The following is a 22,660-nucleotide window of genomic DNA, read 5'->3' as shown; positions in this document are numbered from 1 at the left end:
ATGCTCACTGTTAAAATCATAGCAATTGTTTTTGACATATAATTGGACTCCAGTCAACTTAGAGAGCGTGCGATAGGACATGCACCCTTGAAACTTGACCCTATTCCAGCTGGATCATTCAGTATGAAACCAGACATAGATACACAGGCTTGAACATTTTTCAGTGCTTTCTCTCTGGTTGTCATTTCAATTAAATTCAATCGTAGTTGGTCTTTCTTGAGGAATATATCATTTGGGAAATGGAAACAATCTAATTTCTTCAAGACATCAACTTCAACCACACTGACTCTCCAAGCACGTGAACCTCAGAGGAATTGACAGCAGTTCTCAAGAGACAGTGAAGGTATGAAGATCATTCATTTCTGAGTTTGCTTTATAGTTCAGTTATTATGAGCTCATCTGAGGGCTTCTCCAGATAGTTGCTGATTGAAGACATACAGGCCAGAATGTCTATGGGGTGATCTTTCATCAGTGCTCTTAGTTAATTTTGGCTTGGGTATAATTGGGGTAGTACAATTATCTTCAGTGTTGCTGAGCTAGGGAGGGGATAAATCAGGGAGGGTTCCCACTCCTGATCACTCCTGCCAGCACCATATTGGGTGAGAGGATTAAGCTCAGTTGTGATGCTTTTCCTGGTAACTTTTTTCCCCCAAAAATATACTTTATTCATAAAAATCTGTAAAAAAAAATACATTACAAAACAGTTCAAAACAGCAGCAAGTTGACATTCCAAAAAGTGCAAAGGAAATCAGTTTTCTTCAATACTGGAGTGAGTTGCCTGCAACCCTTCCATTCCATTTTACCTGCCATGTACATTTTACAGTAAACCCATATTTGGTGTATACAGCCTGAGGGGTTTCCCATGGGTCCAGTCCCTCAGTTCAGCTTGGTGGGGGGACCTTACACAGTGGTCTTTCCCCATTGAGCCTTTGCTGTGGCTGCCCCAAGCTTTAGTGCGTCCCTCAGCACGTAGTCCTGGACCTTGGAATGTGCCAGTCTGCAACATTCGGTCGTGGACAACTCTTTGCACTGGAAGACCAGCAAGTTTCAGGCAGACCAAAGGGCGTCTTTCACCGAATTGATGGTCCTCCAGCAGCAGTTGATGTTTGTCTCGGTGTGCGTCCCTGGGAACAGCCGTAGAGCACAGACTCCTGTGTTACAGAGCTGCTTGGGATGAACCTCGACAAAAACCACTGCATCTCTTTCCACACCTGCTTTGCAAAGACACATTCCAGGAGGAGGTGGGCGACCGTCTCTTCCCCACCACAGCCACTGCAAAGGCATTGTGTGGAGGGGGGGAGACTTCGGGCGTGCAGGAAGGATCTGACGGGGAGGGCTCTTCTCACCACCAGCCAAGCTACATCTTGGTGCTTGTTTGAAAGTTCTGGTGATGAGGCATTCCGCCAAATGACTTTGACGGTCTGCTCAGGGAACCATCCGACAGGATCCACCGTCTCCTTTTCCCGTAGGGCCTTGAGGACATTCCGTGCAGACCACTGCCTGACATATCGGTGGTCAAAGGTCTTTTTCCGCAGAAACTGCTCCATGAAGGATAGGTGGTACGGCACAGTCCAACTGGATGGAGCGTTCCGCAGCAATGTGACCAGGCCCATCCTTCACAACACCAGGTACAGATAGAACCTCAGCACGTAGTGACACTTGGAGTTTGAGTACTGGAGGTCTACACACAGCTTGATGCAGCCGCACAGGAAGGTAGTCATCAGGATGAGGGCAACGTTGGTTACATTTTTCCCGCCCTTATCCAGAGATTTGAACATCGTGTCCCTCCAGACCGGTCCATTTTAGATCCCCAGATGAAGCGGAAAATGGCTCGGGTGACCGCCACAGCGCAGGAGTGGGGTATGGGCCAGACCTGCGCCACGTACAGCAACAACGTGAGCGCCTCGCACCTGATGACTAGGTTCTTACCCACAATGGAGAGACAGATGCTTACTGTCTCAGCTCACACACAGGAATGGGTATTTAGGTGAGATACCAGAAGGTCCAGATACCTGTGCAATCACATTACAGTGGAGCTGACACTATGTGTGAGCAGCCTGTGTAGTACCTTCCAGATGCTGCACCTTAGATACAACATGGGTTATATTCAGAGTGAGGGGTAATTTTAACCTAATTCGTTGGGTGGGAACCCATGGAGTCAGCTGGAATGCTGCTTTTATGCCCTGTGCAATATTGCTTTCTGTTGACATCAGTGAAAAGTAATGTTGGGCAGGTTGTAAAGCCAGCATTGCACCCAAACCCTTCAGTTTCCCAATGGGAAGTTTAGATTAAAATTGGTCCTTGTACAGCATCTGAGGTAAAAGCAATCAATAAACGATCAGCCGAGGGAGGGAGGCAACTCTGTTACTAGGTCTAAAGATTAAGTTTGTTTGGCTGCTTGCACAGTTTTGACCTGCTAGCCTGCTAGTAATAGAGCAACACTGGGGATAGATTGCTTCAAATTAAGGACTGCCATCAGGTGGAACTTTCCTAACCACTTGGAATGCCCATGGAAATGAATATATTGTCTGTATATGGTCCCCATATTTAAGAAAGGATATACTGGCATTGGAGGCAGTCCAAAAGAGATTCACGAGGCTGATTCCTGGGATGAAGGGGTTGACTTATCAAGAATGGCTAAACAGGTTAGGCCTTTGTTCATTAGAGTTTAGAAGAATGAGGGGTGATCTTATTGAAACATACAAGATTCTGAGGGGGCTTGACAGGGTAGATGTTGAGAAGATCTTTCCACTAGTGGGGGAATCTTAAACTAGGGGACACTCATTTAAAACTGAGATGCGAAGGAATTTCTTCTCCCAGAGGGGAGTGAATGTGTGGAATTCTCTACCCCAGAAAGTTGTGGAGGCTAGATCACTGAAAATATTTTAAGAGGAGGTGGATAGATTTTTGAAATATTGGGGAGTTGAGGGCTATGAAGAGCTGTCACGAAAGAGGAGTTGAGGTTTGGGGCAGATCAGCCATGATCTTATTAAATGGCAGGCAGGCTAGAGGGGCCGAATGGCCTACTCCTGCTTATATTTCTTATGTTCTTATGTGTTGTAAGATTTAATAAGACAGGGGTGTTTTATACCACCTTCTATGGTGGGAACAGACTTGGCAGCACAACAGCTTGTTGTGAATCAACTTTATTGAGATAAAGGTAAGGACAAGTTTGTTAAGTTCTCAGATAAACCATAGTCACAAACTCAGGCAGTAATTAACAGTCTAACTCAGATACTACCCGTATTATAGACTGGACAGCAGAGCGCACGACTCCTTCTCTTGCAGCTTTTGGGTCCTCAAGTTTTCACTTTCTCTCTCTCTCTTGTTCTTGTAGTTTCTCTGCTGCACAGTAGCAAGGACAGGACACATTTCCTGGCAGCTTTCCAGTTAACCCTCCCCTCTCCCAATCAGTGATTAGTCTTGTATTAAAGGATGCCTTTCTTAACCAACCAAGGATCGTTTTGTGATGGTTGCTGACCTTTCGGATTTGCGCAATTAGTACACAAAGGGGTCTTTGTGTTGACTACTTTATCTCAATGCTTTTACTTTTTGAGAATGTCTTATCTCTCTACGAGACAAATCGACGCAGAAGCTGTTTTCACTGCCTGTTCTTACAGTCTCACACTTCTGCTGCAAGTAAGCATTTTAAAACTTAACATAATCTCCCAGAATCCCTCTGCCTTGACATCTTGTCTATACTGTGACCTATTTCCTAAGTTTTTCCACTTTATCATACTACAAAGAAGGGTTCTAATAAAGCTAAATGTTAGTTTATGATAACAAGTCATTTGTGAGTTTATAATAGCTAGATTTTAACAATTAGTATGCTGGTTAGTAACTTTTAGCAACCTAATAATCTTACAGTGTTCTAACAGTCTGGCCAATATTGTGTTGATATGTAGGCTCTTTTCTAGTGGCCCTTTGACCTTGCATGTATCTTTTGAGCTTGTTTATTTAGATCTTAAATAGACCTAAAATTTTTATATGCATTTCGGCATGAGAGCGAAGTGATGACAGTGATGATAGCGCCATAGCATCTTATAACATGGAAGGAGGCCATTTGGCCCATTGTGCCGATGCCGGCACTTTGAAAGAGGAATCCAATTAGTCCCATTCCCCCCACTCGTTTTTGCTTGTCAAGAATTTAACTAAGAGGTGGTGGTAAATGAAAAATGCCCTGTTTGGGAAAAGGAGCCAGAGATAAAATGAGTCCTGTCCTTGCTACTGTGCAGCAGAGAAAGTGAAAACTTGAGGACCCAAAAGCTGCAAGAGAAAGAGTCGTGCGCTTTGCTGTCCAGTCTCTAATATGGGTAGTATCTGTGTTAAACTGTTAATTACTGCCTGAGTTTGTGACTATGGTTTATCTGAGAAAGTAACAAACTTCCACAGGGATCTATTCTGGGACCTCAGTTCTTCCCAAATATCTGTGACTGATAAAGAAAAAGGTGATTGCATTTTAGCTTTGACTGATGCCATGAAGCCATGTGAGTAGATGACAAGTAGAAAGGAGTTTGATTGTTTTAGGTGACACTTGGACCGAATATATAAAAGAGAAGATGGTTATAAATGTGGGAACATAAAAGTAAACCTTTGCTGGCAAAGGCTGAAATGGAAAATGACTTGGGAGTGATCATTATCGTTGATTCTTCTGTGAGACTAGCTGGTCAGTGTGCAGATGTCATGGCAGGGAACAGCAAAGATACTGTGCGTGTAGCTGGCCATGTGCAGAGGTCTATTGATAAGGCAACTAGGTACTGATGAGCATCTGGAGAACATTGGATTACAAGTTCGAAGAACTTATTCTGTCACTGCACTGATTAAGGGTGAGGCCAGCTCTAGAATATAAAGCTTTCATCACCTGACCTCAAAAAGGATGTAGATGCAATAGAAAAGGTTCAGATCAGGGTGGCCAGGAGGATTCCAAGCTTTTGTAGTCTAAGTTATGAAGGGGCAAATAATCAAGCTTAAATCTATTGATGAAGGGAAAACTGAAGGGAGACATGTCTTTTAAATGATTGAAATATATAAATGAAGTTGAAATAAACAAGCTACTTTGTTCAGCTAATGAGCAAAGGTCCAACAGACACAATTACAAAATTCACTGGTGTCAAACAAGGTTAGAGATTGAGAAATAGTTCCTTATCACAGGGGGAGCTCATTGATTTGGGGCAAATTGACACTTTTAAAGAGAGCTTGGTAAATATCTATTGAAGATGGGTGCCTGAGGGTTAGATGTGTATTGATTTTCATCTCGAGAGGACAGAGGATGCAATTTAATGCTTCTTAGAATAGGCGATTAACAGCTGGTGCAATGGGCAACGCCTTCTTGAAGTAGAGTATTGGAATCATAGAATCAAACAGCAAAGAAGGAGGCCATTTGGCCCATTGTAACTGCTTCAGATATTTGGTGGAGCAATCCAATTATTGCACTTATTTATTTATTTATTTAGAGATACAGCACTGAAACAGGCCCTTCGCCCCACCGAGTCTGTGCCGACCAACAACCAACCATTTATAATAACCCTACAGATCAGGGTTCCCCCGTTCTTTCCTCATTGCTCTACAACTTTCCCCTACAAGAATTAACCTACTTCCCTTTTGAAAGTTACTACTGAATTTGCATCCACCACCCTTTCAAGCAGCGCATTCCAGATCATAACAACTCACTGCATCTCATCCCCTCTCTAGACTTTGTTATTCACCTTAAATCTGTGTCCCCAATCCTCCTGTCAGTGGAAACAGTTTCTCCCTGTATACTCTATCAAAACTCCTCATAATTTTGCATGTCTCCATTAAATTTCCCCTTAACCTTCTTTTCTCTAAGCAGAACAATCTCAGCTTTTCTAGTCTCTTTGCAGAACTAAAGTCCCTTAGCCCTGGTACCATTCTAGAAAATCACCTCTGCACCTCTCCAAGGCCTTGACATCCTTCCTAATGTGCGGTGCCCAGAATTGGATACAAATCTCCAGCTGAGGTCTTCACAAGTGAATTATAAATGTTTAGTATAACTTCCTTGCTTTGTACTCTATGTCTACATTTATAAAGTCAAGGATCCCATATGCTTTTTTAACAGCCTATCTACTTGTCCTGCCACCTTGAAAGAAGCCCCAGGTCTCTGCTCCTGCACCCCCTTTAAAATTGCACCATTTAATTTATTTTTTAATAAGATGCTCAAGTATGATTTGGTTTTATTTTTAACAATTGATTTAGGAAGATACCAGGATCTGTGATGCTGGGAGCTCAGGCTCAGCTCAGCAGACAGTCCTTGGTTGGCTCACTTGGCTGCTCAGATACCATGCCAATGCCTCTCCTCATTTATCCTACATATCCACGTTGTCATTGCCCCTTTTATCCCATGAGCTTCAATTTTCCTAACAAATCGATTACGTGGTACTTTACCCAATGCCTTTTGGAAGTCCATATGCACAGTGTCAACTGCACTACCCTCAGAACCTTCTCTGTTACTTCGTCAAAGAACTTAACCAAGTTTGGCAGACACAACTTGCCATTGACAAATCCATGCTGGCTGCCATTTATGAACCCTTGTTTTCCAAGTAATAATTAATGTTGTGCTGAGTTATTGGGCTGGATTTTCCCATGGGCTTTGGGAGCGTGACGATGGGATCAAGTGAGGGTCCTGAGCCCACAATTGCCGGCAGCACGAGCAGCGTGCAGTCTTCCTGGCGATGGCCTCCTCCTCCACCTCCGTGCTCAACATCCTGTTAAGAACAGCGGGTGGGCTCCAGATACTGCCCGTCCAATCAGAGAGGTTGGCAGCTCTGGAGCCTCAACCGCCCCAGCAGGAGAGGTGGGCGCTGCTGAGGACAGTCAGGGACCGCAAGGGCACCTTAACATGGAAGCGCCCTCGCAAGCATAGATGTAAATGGAGAATTCAGAGGGGCAAAGCCAGTAGACCCCTCGGAGCGGAGGGAAACCCTTCCAGCGGCATCATTTGGGCCGCGGGTGTGGCCTTTTATGCCTGCAGCCCCGTCACTGGAGGATGTAGCATCTGGCTACGATGGCACCCCCCCCCAACCTGCTGCAGGGAGGTCATCTCCATTGAGCTGGTGACATCAGCACACAGCCGGGGGTGTGGGGGGTGGGGCACGCACCCACCAGCAAAGTGTCAGCAAATCCCAAATCGTCCCTAATTGGAACCTTAACTATGTTAATTGGCTGCATGCCTCTGTGGTGAGGAATCCAATATGCCTCCCAGACCACCCTGGGAAAGTTCCCCAGGGGTGGGAATGCATCAGGGAGCCATCCTGACATGGATCGCCCTATTTCCCGGCCCCCATCTCTCCCACCTCCGCCTTCAGGCCCAGGAAAATCAGTCCATTGTCTCTAAACGTTACCCCAGCACCAGCATTATCTCTCTTCCTTTTTTTAAACAGGGTGCAACATTGGCATCTCCAGTCCACTGGCATCATCCCATATCCAAGGAGGATTGGAAGATTCCATCTTTATTTCCCTCAGCAACCTAGGATGTATCATATCCGACCTGGGTGATTTTTCTACTTTGAGTGCTGCCAACCTCGTGCTTCCTCTTTACCTATTTTTATTGAATCCAGTATTGTTGCTTCCTCCTCCATTGCAGTTACATTGCAGCATCCTCCTCTCCAGTGAAGACAGATACAGGGTATTAATTTAGTAGGTCAACTGTACCTTCTGCCTCCCCATAATGATTATCCTTTTGGTCCCTAGGCCCCACCACCCTTGCTTTGATTACCCTTTAACCATTGATTTGTTTACAAAATACTTTAGTTTTCCCTTTTATGTTACCTGCTTATCTTTTTCCATACATTCTCTTTGCCCTTATTAATTCGTTTTTCAGTTCTCCTCTGCACTTTTAGAGTCCTGATTAATTTTCTACTGTATTATGAATCTGACATTTCTGTCATAAGTCTCATTTTTCTGTTTAATTTGAATCTGTATATCTTTAGGCATCGAGTGAGCTTTAGCTTTGGAAGACCTTCCTTTCCCCCTCACATGAATGTGTCTAGTGTGCAACTGAACTATCTCTTCTTTGAAGGCGTCCTATTGCTCATTTACTGGACCAGATCCCTATTCAACTCACTTAACTTAGCCCTCTTCCAATTTAGTATCTTTGCTTTTGATGGTTTCTTGTCCCTATGCATAATTACTCTAAGTCAGATGATATTCTGATCGCTGTTTCCCAAATTTTCCCCGACTGAAACATGCTCCACTTGCCCCACTTCATTTTCCATAACTAGATCCAATACTGCTTCCTTTCTCATTGGGCTGGATCTGTACTGATCAAGAAAGTTCTCTTGTACACGTTTCAGGAATTCCTCCCCCTCTGTGCCCTTTACATGGTTACTACCCCAAGCTACATTAGAATAGTTGAAGTCCCTCATTATAACTACAGTATCGTTTTTACACCATACAAAAATGTGCTTGCAGATTTGCTCCACCAACACCTTTCCACCATTTGATGGTCTATACTATACACCCAGCAGCCTAATAACTCCAATTCTGCTCCTTACCTCTTAATAGTTTCAGTTAGTCTTTGAATCCTCACATACATCATCCCTTACCAGGATTGTTAGAGTATCTTTGATCAATACTGTCACTCACCACTGCTTCCCCTCCTTTTCCTTCCCTAATCCTCATTAATACATTGTAGCCAGAGATGTTAAGACAACGTATGCCAGCCAAGAGCGACGTCTCAATTCATTCCATCTTCGCTGCCTTCGGAGCGTACTTGGCATCAGGTGGCAGGACTATATCTCCAACACAGAAGTCCTTGAAGCGGCCAACATCCCCAGCTTATACACACTACTGAGTCAGCGGCGCTTGAGATGGCTTGGCCATGTGAGCCGCATGGTAGATGGCAGGATCCCCAAAGACACATTGTACAGCGAGCTCGCCACTGGTATCAGACCCACCGGCCGTCCATGTCTCCGTTATAAAGACGTCTGCAAACGCGACATGAAATCGTGTGACATTGATCACAAGTCGTGGGAGTCAGTTGCCAGCATTCGCCAGAGCTGGCGGGCAGCCATAAAGACAGGGCTAAATTGTGGCGAGTCGAAGAGACTTAGTAGTTGGCAGGAAAAAAAGACAGAGGCGCAAGGGGAGAGCCAACTGTGCAACAGCCCCAACAAACAAATTTCTCTGCAGCACCTGTGGAAGAGCCTGTCACTCCAGAATTGGCCTTTATAGCCACTCCAGGCGCTGCTTCACAAACCACTGACCACCTCCAGGCGCGTATCCATTGTCTCTCGAGATAAGGAGGCCCAAAAGAAAAAGAAAAGAAAGAAATTCCTGCCCTAGTTTGAGTATGTTTCCATTATCAACTACTATATCATAACCCTATGTTGTAACTTGTACCTGTAGCTCACCAAACTTATTTATCACAATCTCTGCATTTATGCATATGCACTCCAAATTCACTTCAATCTGCTTTGTATTTCTCCATTCTCTGATTCGTCCTCTTTCTGGACTACTCTTTATTCTAATACTGTTTGTCTTTCCCAGTCTTCCATGCACCTTGCATCTCATCTCTGATGCTTCATCCTGGTTCTCCTCCCCCTGCCAAATTAGTTTAAACCCTCCCCGACAGTGCTGTTTATCCTCCCTGTGGGGGCATTGGGCTCTGTCCAGTTCTGGTGCAACCCGTCCATTTTGTACAGGTCCCTCCTGCCCCAGAACTGATCCCAAAGCTCCAGGAATATGAAGCCCTCCTGTTTGTAAAGTCATCACTCTGTTTGCAATTCATTCCATTTAGCAGTTCACAGGCTTCCTCTGGGTGTTTGAGGCCTCTTTACAGGCAGTGCAACAGGTGAAGTAAGTCGAGGGCATAATAACACATTGGCTGGAAAGAGTGAGACCCGTGGACCAAAGGGCCTTCAATTAGTCCAGACATTCTTTCTATGAGTTTAATCCAATTATGTTTTTTAAAAAGTTTGTAGTAAAGCAGCACTTTGTCATTTTGTTTCACAGCAATCACTGAGGAAGAATCCGAAGACATGAAACACCAGAAGAGACTATACCTGGTCACCCTGTTTCTATTTGCTTGTGTTATCCTCTACAGACAACTAAAGTTCATCATCCGCTTTCAACAAATGATGAGTAAATCTGATGCTGATTACCCCAGCCCAGACATAACACCCGGGCTCATGTTTATAGATACCACCAATGAAGTGGCACCCTCGCCATTGGCTGTTTGCTCTGTGGAGTCAGCAGCTCGTGCGAATCCTGAGAAACCCATTTATTATTTCATGATAGGTTTCAAAGGGAATTTATCAGACTATCCAGATCAATACATGACCTTACAACCTCTTTTATCAATGAAAAACATCATCCTATTACCCTTGAACCTCAAAACACTCTTCGAAAACACCCCTTTGAATGATTGGTATCATCAGGTAAGGAATTACTCAGCTGTTTTCAGCTCAGAGATCAAACTGTACACAGCTGTAGTTAATCTTGATTAATATAAAAGCAAAATACTGCGGATGCTGGAAATCTGAAATAAAAACAAGAAATGCTGGAACCACTCAGCAGGTCCGGCAGCATCTGTGAAAAGAGAAGCAGAGTTAACGTTCTTCGGAAGAAGGGTAACTGACCCGAAACGTTAACTCTGCTTCTCTTTTCACAGATGCTGCCAGACCTGCTGAGTGGTTCCAGCATTTCTTGTAGTTAATCTTGAACTGAGTAAAGAGGCTTTTTTTTGGTTATAATAGTTGAAGAAAATCCAAGGATGAAGAATGACCTTGTGCTCTATTGAAGATCCTGATGTTGATTACATAGGTTTGAAACAAGCTGCACCTCACCCCAACCTTTCATCAGTCCTATTCCAGAGGGTGTGCCTACGAACCTAAAATGCACCCACCTATATTTGGGAAGGTGCAAAGCAATGAGATTAAAATGAAGAAAACATGGACTCCAACATGTTTACCACAGTTTTCCCTGATTGAATACTGGATGCAGGGGGCTGTGGTGGGGTGGGGGGGGGGCACCTGTTAATCCCTGATGTCCAGTGATCAAAGGTCAGTGAAGGAGTGAAGATGCTGGTGCCAGCAGCAAGGGGCTGTTCTGTGTTTCTCCAGGTGACAGGAAGAAGTTTTGGATGTTTATTTTTTACTTTTCACCATCATATGGGTCCCCTGACACTCAAACCTCCTGACAGGCATCAGCAGCCTACCTGTCGTCTACCACTACAGATTCTGTCAAGACTCTCCAGTGGAGGCCTCGAGCATGCAAATGACCCCAGGGCAATCAATATGTTGAGGTCATGGGCACATCTCCAGGGCAGAAGAAGTCTCCTGGTGAAAATGGTCCCCACGCCCTGTTGGAAAGCTTAAATTCATCCTCTGGTATCCCGCATTGATTATAGCAGCCAACTGCATTTTGAATGTCCCCCATCTCTTTTGGGTTAATTTAACCTGAGTGTACTCCCACAGGATGCCCATATGCCAGTTTTGGGTTTGGGTTGCCCATAATTTTCCAACCAAGTGATCAGAATCTCATGGACAATGTGCACCTGAATCTTCTATTTACATCCTGGCCTGGAATTAAATTACCCACTTTGCATTCACTGCTCTTCCCTGTATGTTGTTACAAATACTTCACATTCTCTAAGTTCTTCCTAATATCTGTTTTAAATTTACTTTTCACTGAAAAAAATTTATACATTACGCCTCTTCACATCCTCCAATGAATGATTATTCTGAAGTGTAGTCACTGTTCTGCTGGCAAATGTGCATAAATAATACCTGTCCACATGGAAGGACATTTGCCAGTCATGAGCCCATGTCTATCCAAATACAGTTGTGATTTTCTCCCCCTCTTCTAGGTCACGAATTATTCCATATAACTTTATGTCATTCACTAACTTAATTAATGCGCTATCATTAAAATTGAAATGCTGGAAATACTCAGAAGGTCTGGCAGTATCTATGGAAAGGAAAACTGCGTTAAAGAAAGGTCGATGACCTTTCATCAGAACTGGAAAAAGTTAGACATTTAATACAATTTATGCACATACAGAGGCAGGGAAGGAGGGTAGGGGGTGGGAAGAAGCACAAAAGGGAAGGTCTGTGGGGTGGAAGGCAGGAGAGATTAGATGGCAAAAGGAATGATGGTGCAAGGCAAGAGGAGATGGTAATGGGACAAGTAAAGAAACAAAAGATGGGTCTAGAGGAGGTGTAAATGGGAATCTACCAAAATTATCTACCAATTATCAGGTAACTACCAAAACTCACTTTCGCAGCCACATCTCTTTCCTCAGCAATTGTCTCCAACTCTGACTTATTCCATGTGGATGCCAACTGAAATTCCACCCTTCGTGCTTCAGATCCACCCATGATTACAGGTATATCCAAGATATTCAGTGTTCCTTGAACCGCTGCTCTTGTAGATTGTGAGATTCGTGCTCAATGACATGCACCGCCATATGCACACTCAACCTCTCTCTTCAACAGCACTCTATCTCAAAGCTGTCCTGGTCCACAGTTCCATTTCATCCTTTGCCTCATCTGCGTTTTAACAAAAAAATGTTTTTCCTTTCAGGTGCCAAGGATCACGAATTTCAACAGTTCTTGGATACCAACGCCCTCCAGATCCTTTTTCCCCTTCATTTTCCATTGACACTATCCCTTCTTCCAATCTCACCCCTTATTGTGTTTTTACAATCCCGCTGGCCTTCTGCTATCTGACCCTGAATGATCAGTCCTCGGCAAAGGCCTCAGCTTCACCTTCTTATACCCCATCTCAATGAATTTCAAGCTCAACACGACACTGAGCTCTTCTTCCATCGCTTTCACTTTCGCGCCCACTTCTTTGGCCAGGAGTTTTCCACCTGCACTCCCATCTTCAGAATTCTGCTTCCACCTGGAGCTCTTTCCCAGGCCTCCTATCCTCTCTATATCTTTTCATTGAGAACTGCCAGCGTGAACTCAGCAGTCTCAATTTTCTTGCTCCCCTACTCACTCTAACCTATCTCCTTCTGAATTTGCAGCACTCCATTCTCTCAGGTCCAACCCTACCATTGTCATCAAACCTGCTGATAAGGGTGGTGCTGTTGTAGTTTTGTGAACTGACCTCTACTCAATTGTGAGGAGCATAATGATGGACTTCAAAAAGACATGGGCAGGCTGGTGGAGTGGACGGACAGATGAAGTTAGCAGATGAAGTTTAATGCAGAGAAGTGGGGGGTGGTACATTTTGTTGGGAAGAGTGATGAGAGACAATATAAAATAAAGGGCACAATTCTAGAGGGTATGCGTGAACAGACAGATCTGGGGGTATGTGTGCATGGGTTGTTGAGGGTGGCAGGACGGGTTGAGAAGGTACTTCGGGAGTCATTTGTGTGGAACCCAACAAAGGCATTCTGCGTAACAATGGCAACCCTGATCAGATCATCTCTTGCTGTATATCGCGCAAGCTTATGCACGGGCCTAAGGTCATCATTTTCAGCCCTGAAAAGTGCCTAGTCTATCTCAGATTACTCTGGAAGGGTAATGTATCCCAAGAATTTGAGCAACAGGTTGCACTAGCAACATATGTGGTGTTTGCCACTAACCGGATGCTGCTGTCAAGCCAAAAGGGCATTCTGCCTATCACACAAATGAGTAATGTGATATATGAATTTCAATGACAGTGTGATGCGAGGTATATAGGCCGCATGTCCCAAAGACTGGTGGATCGTATCAAACAACACGTCCCTTCTGCTGTTCACAACGGGCAAGGTACTGTACCAAACCAGCCCGTGCTTACAAAGCTCAAAACACAGTGTCCAACATTAGATGTGATTCCATGATTGGACAACATTTGCTAAATAATCCTCAGCGTGCTAAGAATTATGTGGACAACCAGTTTAGGATTGTCAGTTGGGCTCGCAATGTGGCACATTTCTGCATACTGGAAGCTACATATATTAATACACAGGGCCCTGTTCTTTGCAGACAGAAAGAACATGTACACACATTGCACCTGTTTCAGCTAAACAAAATAAGTAACAGCCATTTGCTGGTTCATTCTTCATGACAATGCCTTGACCAATCAGAGTCAAGCTGGCTGGTTTAAATTTCAAACAAAGCTTGGCAGTTAACTGTCAGTCACCATAAACTGGTGCATTCTCCATGGCAATGCCTCTACCAATCAGAGTCCACTTGCCAACCAATCTGCACTCTCTTCTCATATCCTATAAATTTGTTGCTTCCTTTGCATTGGTATTGTGAATTGTCCTGATGAGTGCAAGACAAAATGTCTCTGTTTTCAGTATTTGTTATCCTTCAATCTGCATAGATTGGCTTCTAACTCCTCTAAGATATTAAGTGTAACACAACAAATGGATCTTCGGTTGGTATTCTGTTCTTTAGCGAATGTGTCTAGAAAATAGTCATTGAATACAAATGGATCTCTGTGGGATTGATCATGGTTACTTTAATGAAGACAGCAGTATTATGTTATGTATTAGATAAAGAATTTGATGCCCCATGCCATTAACCATTGAATGGCATGGCAGTTACAGCACAGGAACAGACCATTCAGCCCAATTGGTCTCTTAACTACCCTCTGAAATGGTTTAGCAAGCCAATCAGTTGTACCAAACCACTACAGAAAAGTCAATGGACTGCAGCGATTCAAGAAGGCGGCTCACCACAATCTTCTCAAGAGCAGTTCAGAACCACATCCCATCAAAGAATTTTTAAAAATTATGCTCCACATTAGTTTCTAACTGAGGCTATTTACCTCATTTCACCTTATCATCGTATCCTCTATTCATTCCTCCCTCATGTACTTACTAGCTTCTTCTTAACTGCATCTATATTATTCATGGTAAATTGGTTACAGTTTTATAAAAACAGCAGTGTCATACCATGTATTATATGTTATGGGTATGTGCCACTTTACTGCATTTGTACAAGAGAGCTGGAAGCCAAGGCTTAAACAGGGTTTCTGCTGCAAGTCCGGTGAAGTTACAGTGGTTGAGTGGAAGCAGTTCTGGGGAAATACTCAGCCATAGAATCATAGAACCATAAACGTTTACCGAGCAGGAGCACATTTGGCCCATCCTGTCTGTGCCAGCTCCCTGCTAGACCAAACCAAAACTAATCCCAATGCCCTGCTCACTCCCCAAAGTCCTGTCCATAAACCATAGAAGTTTATATTGTTTTGAAACAAGCCAACATTAATGAGCAACCTCAGCAGCTCTATGACTGTACAATTAATGCAATGTAATGCTAAAATTCTAAACATGATCCCAAAAATAAAGGGAGATAAACTAACCAGACATTAATAAAGCAAAGAGAGTAATGCAGCCTTAAAACTGAACTGTTAATTTTCAAAAGTATGAATTGATATATCAACAATATACAACAAAAACAGTAGGATATGGAAGAACAGAAAACCCAATATTGAAACATCAACACTTCAGTTGGGCTATTAACAGAGCTGTTAACATTGGTTCTTAATAATAGTCCCTTTTCACTAGTACAATCCAAAACCTCTCCATAATGAAGAGAAAATATTTTTGATTCATTCATGGAATTTGGACATTGCTGGCAAGCCAGTATTTATTGTACATCCTAATTGCCCTTGAGAAGATGGGGGTGAGACCATCTTGAACCACTGCAGTCCATGTTGTGTAGGCCTCCTCCTGAGGCCCTCACCAACACAGAAGCCAGTCGTCAGACAATTTGGTTCACTCGACGCTGAAGGCGCTGGATAAAGAAAAGCCTATGGGCCCTGACAACATCCAGGCTCAGATACTGAAGACTTGTGCTCCAGCACTAGCCATAGCCCTAGCCAAGCTGCTCCAGTACAGCTATAACATTGGCATCTACCTGACAATATGGAAAATGCCCAGTTATGTCCTGTCCACAAAAAGCTGGACAAATCCAATCTGAGCAATTAGTGCCCCATCAGTCTATTCTCAATCATCAGCAAAGTGATGGAAGGTGTCAGCAACAGTGCTATCAAGTGGCACTTACTCAGCAATAAGCTGTTCACTGATGCTCAGTTTGGATTCCACCAGGGCCACTTGGCTCATTACAGCCTTGGGTGTACCTACACCACATGGGCTGCGGTTCAAGAAGGTGGCTCACCACCACCTGCTCAAGGGCAACTAGGGATGGGCAATAAATGCTGGCCTTGCTTGGATGTTTACAACCCAAGAACAAATTTTTAAAAAGTACACCCACAGTGCTGTTAGGGAGTGAGTTTTCCTGAGTGCTGTTGGAGCTGCACTCTTCTAGGTAAGTGGAGAGTATTCCATCACATTCCTGCCTTGTGCCTTGTAGATGGTAGACAGGCTTTGGGGAGTCAGCAGGTGAGTCACTTGCCGCAGAATTCCCAGCCTCTCACCCACTCTTGTAGTCACAGTACTTATGTGGCTGGTCTAGATAAGTTTCTGGTCAATGGTGGCCCCCAGAATGTTGATGGTGGTGGATTTGGTGATGGTATTACTGTTGAATGTTAAGAGGAGATGGTTCGATTCTCTCTTGTTGGAGATTGTCATTGCCTGGCACTTGTGAGGCGCGAATGTTACTTGCCACTTATCGGCCCAAGTCTGAATGCTGCCCAGGTCATGCTGCATGTGGACATAGACTGCTTTTGTATCTGAGGTGTCGTGAAAAGAACTGAACACTGCAATCATCAATGACAATCCTTGCTTCTGGCCTTTTGTTGGAAGGAAGGCCATTAATGAAGCAGCTGAAGATTATTGGGCCTAGGATACCACCCCGAGGAACTCCTGCAGGGATGTCTTGGGGTTGAGCTGATTGGCCCCAAACAACCACAACCATTTTAATTTGTACTAAGTATGATCCCAGCCTGTGGATAATTTCCCCCTGATTCCCATCGTCTTTAGTCTTGCTAGAGGTCCTTGGTGGTAGACTTGGTCAAATGCTGCATTGAAGACCAGGACAGTCACTCTCACCTCACCCTGCAATTCTGCTCTTCTGTCCATGTTTGGACCAAGTCTCTAATGAGGTCTGGATCGATGCGTGGGGGCGTGGCTGCCCAGCAATCAGGAATGTGACACATAGGGATCGAACAGGATGAGCATAAGCAACGTTTCCTTTAAGATGCATGGCTGTGCATCAATCTTAAAGGGGCTGCATAGTGCAACAAAGCACAGAATACAGATGTGATGCAACAATTAGCCTTGAGAGTATTGCCAATTACTTACTACCCTAGTAAATCGTTAATTTTCAATTTGCCGTGCACGCCAAACAGCGGTTAGAGGGAACATTGGTTTGGAATTGAGTGGTCTTGGCGGAACGTAAACTGTGCATCAAAGAGCAGATAATTGATGAGTAAGTGCCACTTGATGGTATTGTCAACAACCCATGCTATCACTTTGCTGATGATTGAGAGTAGGTCGACTGGGTGGTATTTGGCTAGATTGGGTTTGTCTTGCATTTGTATGAGACCATATTCCTGAGGCAAGAATGCAGGAGACCATGATCTCAAATAGGAAACTCCTCACTGAATATAGGAGAGCTCGTAGGAGGAATTAAGCAGAGACTGAGGCCTTTTTCTTAGAGTGAGAGGGAAAACTGTGGAGTCAGGTCACCCAGACTGCCTTCACAAATCTTGTACTGACTGGTGAGAGAGTGAGATTGGTAGAAAACTTGAACAAGTCATCTCCCAATCCTCCTTATCATTTCATCTGGCATGTGAAAGGTGACTCAAGCAAGCTTACACTTCGAGTCTGCCAGTAGAAGCATCTAGAGAACAGGTGAGCAAGTTTACTTCAATAATAATTTAGAAGCAGCTACAATGGAAGCTGGGGAGCAGTGAATGATTCAGCAGTGTTCCTATGTTGCAAATAACTTACTCGCTTGGAAAAAAGCTTCAGACTTCCCTGAGATAATTTTTAAAAATAAGAGGATTAAAGAGGAAAATGTTGGGAACACTACAAATCATGTTTGATGATCATCTTTAACTCTGTGTCATACAGGTAGACCCAGATTGGGAGAACTACTGGATTCACGTACTCTCAGATGCCTGCAGGCTAGCTCTCCTGTGGAAATACGGTGGTATCTACCTGGACACGGACATCATATCCTTGAAGCCATTGACTTTCACTAATTTTATCTGTGCCCAAGAGGAAAATCTAGCCAATGGTGCAGCTCTGGGATTTAGCCAACACCACAACTTCCTACAGGACTGCATGATAGATTTTGTCAGGGATTATCAGGGTGAAATTTGGGGTCACCAAGGCCCTTTGCTAATGAGCCGTGTATTGAGACGCTGGTGTAAAACAGATGACCTCGATGAATTTGTTGATGCAAAGTGCAATAACATTTCCTACCTGCCTTCAAAGTTTTTCTATCCAATTCCATACAATGAGTGGGAAAAATACTTTGAACATTGGACACTGGAGAATATCAGAGCCACTTTCTCAGAAACGTACGGAGCACATATCTGGAATTTTCTAAGCTCTGGGAACCAGGATAATATGACTGGTGGGAGTGGAGTACTATTGGAATACCTTTTCCATAAATACTGTCCAAGAACATACAAGACTTTTCACATGAAGCAATGATTAAATTCAACCTTCTGTTTATGTATACTGCACAAGTTATTTCACACTAGTCTGCTGTTTGAAAAAAAAAACACCTATCACTCTCTCAATAGTGCAGTAATTGCATTGCAGGGCTTGGTAGTGAGTCACACAGATCTGAAAGGTCCTAGATTTGTTCCCCACACTATGCTCAGTGAAGTAAACTTTGGATAGTATGGAAGTTTGAATGCTACAATTGGCCAAAGGACTCCTGGGCTAAGTGGGGAACCAAAGTAATCAAGTTTCATACTGTTGCCCACTCTCCATGACTTTACTGGAAGCAGCTTGGTATAGACAGAACTAAGTGATCCCACAACCAAGAGATCAGATCAAAGCTCTGCAGCCCTGCCACATCCCATCAAGGATGGTAATGGACAATTAAACAACTAACAGGAGGAGGAGGAAGCTCCAGGAACATCCCCAACCTCAATGATGGCAGAGCCCAGCTAGTCAGTACAAAAGACAAGGCTGAAGCATTTGCAGCTACTCATACTCTTGTTCGCTGTCCATGATTTTACTGGGAGATGTGTGTGTGTACATGTTGAATGGGGGCAGGTTCTGACTTGGCTACAATGCTCCCCTCGGTTGAATTGTTTGCTGACACTCACTTTTTAAGCGTGCATGTGAAAAGTCAGCACCGGAGCAAAGTACTGGCTTCTCTACCACTGCTCACCAACATGAGGCAGTGCTTTTAGGAGAGAAGATGAGCAAATTGGACAGGGACAAAAATATGTAATTTAATGTGCAATACACAATAAAACCAATGGTACAAAAAGAACATCAGAAAGCAGGGAAGAGGAAAAGGCAATTCAGTACATGGCCAAATGAACCCACTTCAAAAATTTATCGACCTGATAATGATATAAAAGAGTAGTGACTAGATGGAAAAAACCACCAGTGAATCAGATTTGTAGACCCTCCTCATTCTCCCCTGTCATGAACTCTACTCCATTTGCTTATTCTTCTGAGGGAGAATTCTGTAACATTTGTTTGTAATCCTCGGAGGTAAATGAATGAGACTCCAGGGCCTTGCAGTTTGCTTTGCACAGCTGACATTTCCAGAGGCACAGGCATCCTCCTGTTTTAAGTAGTAAAAGGAGGAGTGGGGCCGATTAGGGACCAAAAAGGGGATTTACACATGAAGGCAAAGGGCATGGCTGAGGTACTAAATGAGTACTTTGCATCTGTCCTTACCATGGAAGAAAATGCTGCCAAAGTCATAGTGAAATAGGAGGTAGTTGAGATACTGGATGGGCTATAAATTTAAAAGAGGAGGTACTAGATAGGCTGTACTTGAAGTTGATAAGTCACCAGGACTGGATCAGATGCATCCAAGGATACTGAAGGAAGTAAGGATGGAAATTGTGGAGGCACTGGCCATAAACTTTCAATCCTCCTTAGATACAGGGGTGTTGCCGAAGGACTGGAGAATTGTAAATGTTACACCCTTGTACAAAAAGGGGAGTAAGGATAAGGACAGCATCTACAGGCCAGTCAGTTTAAACTCGGTGGTGTGAAAGCTTTTATAAAGAATAATCCTGGAAAATATTCACAGCCACTTAGACAAATGTGGATTAATTAAGGAAAGCCAGCACGAATTTGTTAAAGGCAAATTGTGTTTAACTTACTTGATTGAGTTTTTTGATGAGGTAACAGAAAGGGCTGATGAGGGTAATGCAGTTTATGTGGTGTACATGAAATTCCAAAAAACATTTGATAAAATGCCACATAACAGACTTGTCAGAAAAGTTGAAGCTCATGGAATAAAAGGGACAGTGGCAGCATGGATATCAAGTTGGCTGAGTGACAAGAACAGTTGTCGTGAGTGGTTGTTTTTCAGACTGGAGTGAGGTATATAGTGGGGTTCCCCAGGGGTCAGTACCAGGATCACTGCTTTTCTTGATCTGTATTAATGACTTAGACTGGGGTGTTCAGGGCACTATTTAAAAATTTGCAGATGGTACAAAACTTTGAAGTATTATGAAATGTGAGGAGGATAGTGATAAATTTCAAAAGGACGTAGGCTGGTGGAATGGGCGGATGCATGGCAGATGAAATTTAATGCAGAGTAGTGTGAAGTGATACATTTTGCTAGGAAGAACAAGAGAGGCAACATAAAATAAAGGGTACAATTCTAAAGGGGGTGCAGGAGCAGAGGGACCTGAAGGTATATGTGCACAAATTGTTGAAGGTAGCAGGGCAGGTTGAAAAAATGGCTGAGAGGATATACGGGATCCTGGGCTTTATTATATTTTTATATTTAGAGATACAGCACTGAAACAGCCCCTTCGGCCCACCAAGTCTGTGCCGACCATCAACCACCCATTTATACTAATCCTACACTAACCCTATATCCCTACCACATCTCAACCTGTCTCTATATTCCCCTACCACCTACCTATACTAGGGGCAATTTATAATGGCCAATTTACCTATCAACCTGCAAGTCTTTGGCTGTGGGAGGAAACCAGAGCACCCGGCGAAAACCCACACAGACACAGGAAGAACTTGCAAACTGCACACAGGCAGTACCCAGAATTGAACCCGGGTCGCTGGAGCTGTGAGGTTGCGGTGCTAACCACTGCGCCACTGTGCCGTAAGGTAAAGGCATGCAGTACAAAAGAAAGGAAGTTATGGTGAACCTTTATAAAACACTGGCTCAGCCTCAACTGAAGTATTGTGTGCAATTCTGGGCATCACACTTTAGGAAGGATGTGAAAGTATTAAAGAGGATGCAGGAAAGATTTATGAGAATGATTCCAGCAATGAGGTACTTCAGTTAAAGTGAATGGCAAAAGAACCAAAGACAAAACGAGGAAGACATTTTTTACATAGCAAATGGTTAGGATCTGGAATGTACTGCTTGAGAGTGCAGTGGAGGAAGGCTCAATTGTGGCTTTCAAAAGGGAATTGGATAATTATCTGAAGAGAAAAAAGTTGCAGGGCTATGGGGAAAAGGCGGGGGAATGGGATTAAGTGAGTTGCTCTTGCATAGAGCCGGCACAGACACAAAGGGCTGAATGGCCTTCTTCAATGCTGTAACAAAGAACAAAGAACAGTACAGCACAGTAACAGGCCATTCGGCCCTCCAAGCCTGTGCCGATCTTGATGCCTGCCAAAACTAACACCTTCTGCACTTCCGGGGCCCATATCCCTCTATTCCCTTCCTATTCATGTATTTGTCAAGATGTCTCTTAAACGTCGCTATCGTATCTGCTTCCACCACCTCCCCTGGCAGCAAGTTCCAGGCACTCACCACCCTCTATGTAAAAAACTTGCCTCGCACATTCCCTCTAAACTTTGCCCCTCGCACCTTAAACCTATGTCCCCTAGTAACTGACTCTTCCACCCTGGCACAAAGCTTCTGACTATCCACTCTGTCCATGCCGCTCATAACTTTGTAAACCTCTATCATGTCGCCCCTCCACCTCCGTCGTTCCAGTGAAAACAATCCGAGTTTTTCCAACCTCTCCTCATAGCTAATGCCCTCCAGACCAGGCAACATCCTGGTAAACCTCCTCTGTACCCTCTCCAAAGCCTCCACGTCCTTCTGGTAGTGTGGTGACCAGAATTGCACGCAATATTCTAAGTGTGGCCTAACTAAGGTTCTGTACAGCTGCAACATGACTTGCCAATTTTTATACTCTCTGCCCCGACCGATGAAGGCAAGCATGTCGTATGCCTTCTTGACTACCTTATCCACCTGCGTTGCCACTTTCAGTGACCTGTGGACCTGTACGCCCAGATCTCTCTGCCTGTCAATACTCCTAAGGGTTCTGCCATTTACTGTATACCTCCCACCTGCATTAGACCTTCCAAAATGCATTACCTCACATTTGTCCGGATTAAACTCCATCTGCCATTTCTCTGCCCAAGTCTCCAACCAATCTATATCCTGCTGTATCCTCTGACAATCCTCATCACTGTCCGCAACCCCACCAACCTTTGTGTCGTCCGCAAACTTACTAATCAGACCAGCTACATTTTCCTCCAAATCATTTATATATACTACAAACAGTAACCATTCAATGATTCTAGTTCCTGATATTTAATCTTATGTGCCCTTATTGATTCCTGTAAACTTCAATCCCATTCCCAACCAAGCATCCATCCAGT

At 43.9% G+C, this 22,660-nt stretch overlaps 1 protein-coding gene across 1 annotated transcript; it reads left to right on the top strand.

Moving 5' to 3' along the window:
• Nucleotides 1-133: 133 nt before the first annotated feature.
• LOC137374823 (lactosylceramide 4-alpha-galactosyltransferase-like) lies at nt 134-21,543 on the top strand. Its single transcript, XM_068041352.1, has 3 exons — nt 134-343; nt 9,970-10,394; nt 17,939-21,543. The coding sequence occupies exons 2-3, from the start codon at nt 9,996-9,998 to the stop codon at nt 18,524-18,526; spliced, it is 987 nt and encodes a 328-aa protein (XP_067897453.1). The 5' UTR covers nt 134-343; nt 9,970-9,995; the 3' UTR covers nt 18,527-21,543.
• The last annotated feature ends 1,117 nt before the right edge of the window (nt 21,544-22,660 follow it).

This window comes from Heterodontus francisci, chromosome 11, assembly GCF_036365525.1.
Source record: "Heterodontus francisci isolate sHetFra1 chromosome 11, sHetFra1.hap1, whole genome shotgun sequence".
NCBI classification, from domain to species: domain Eukaryota; kingdom Metazoa; phylum Chordata; class Chondrichthyes; order Heterodontiformes; family Heterodontidae; genus Heterodontus; species Heterodontus francisci.
Note: the sequence above shows the minus strand (reverse complement) of the source record. Positions and strands in the feature narration are given on the sequence as shown.

What these genes read in the sequence shown, in the direction of transcription:
- LOC137374823 (XM_068041352.1), top strand. Translation starts at nt 9,996, where the DNA reads ATGAAACACCAGAAGAGACTATACCTGGTCACCCTGTTTCTATTTGCT. An exon ending in TGAATGATTGGTATCATCAG is followed by an intron (nt 10,395 to 17,938) that starts GTAAGGAATTAC and finishes TGTGTCATACAG; the next exon opens with GTAGACCCAGATTGGGAGAA.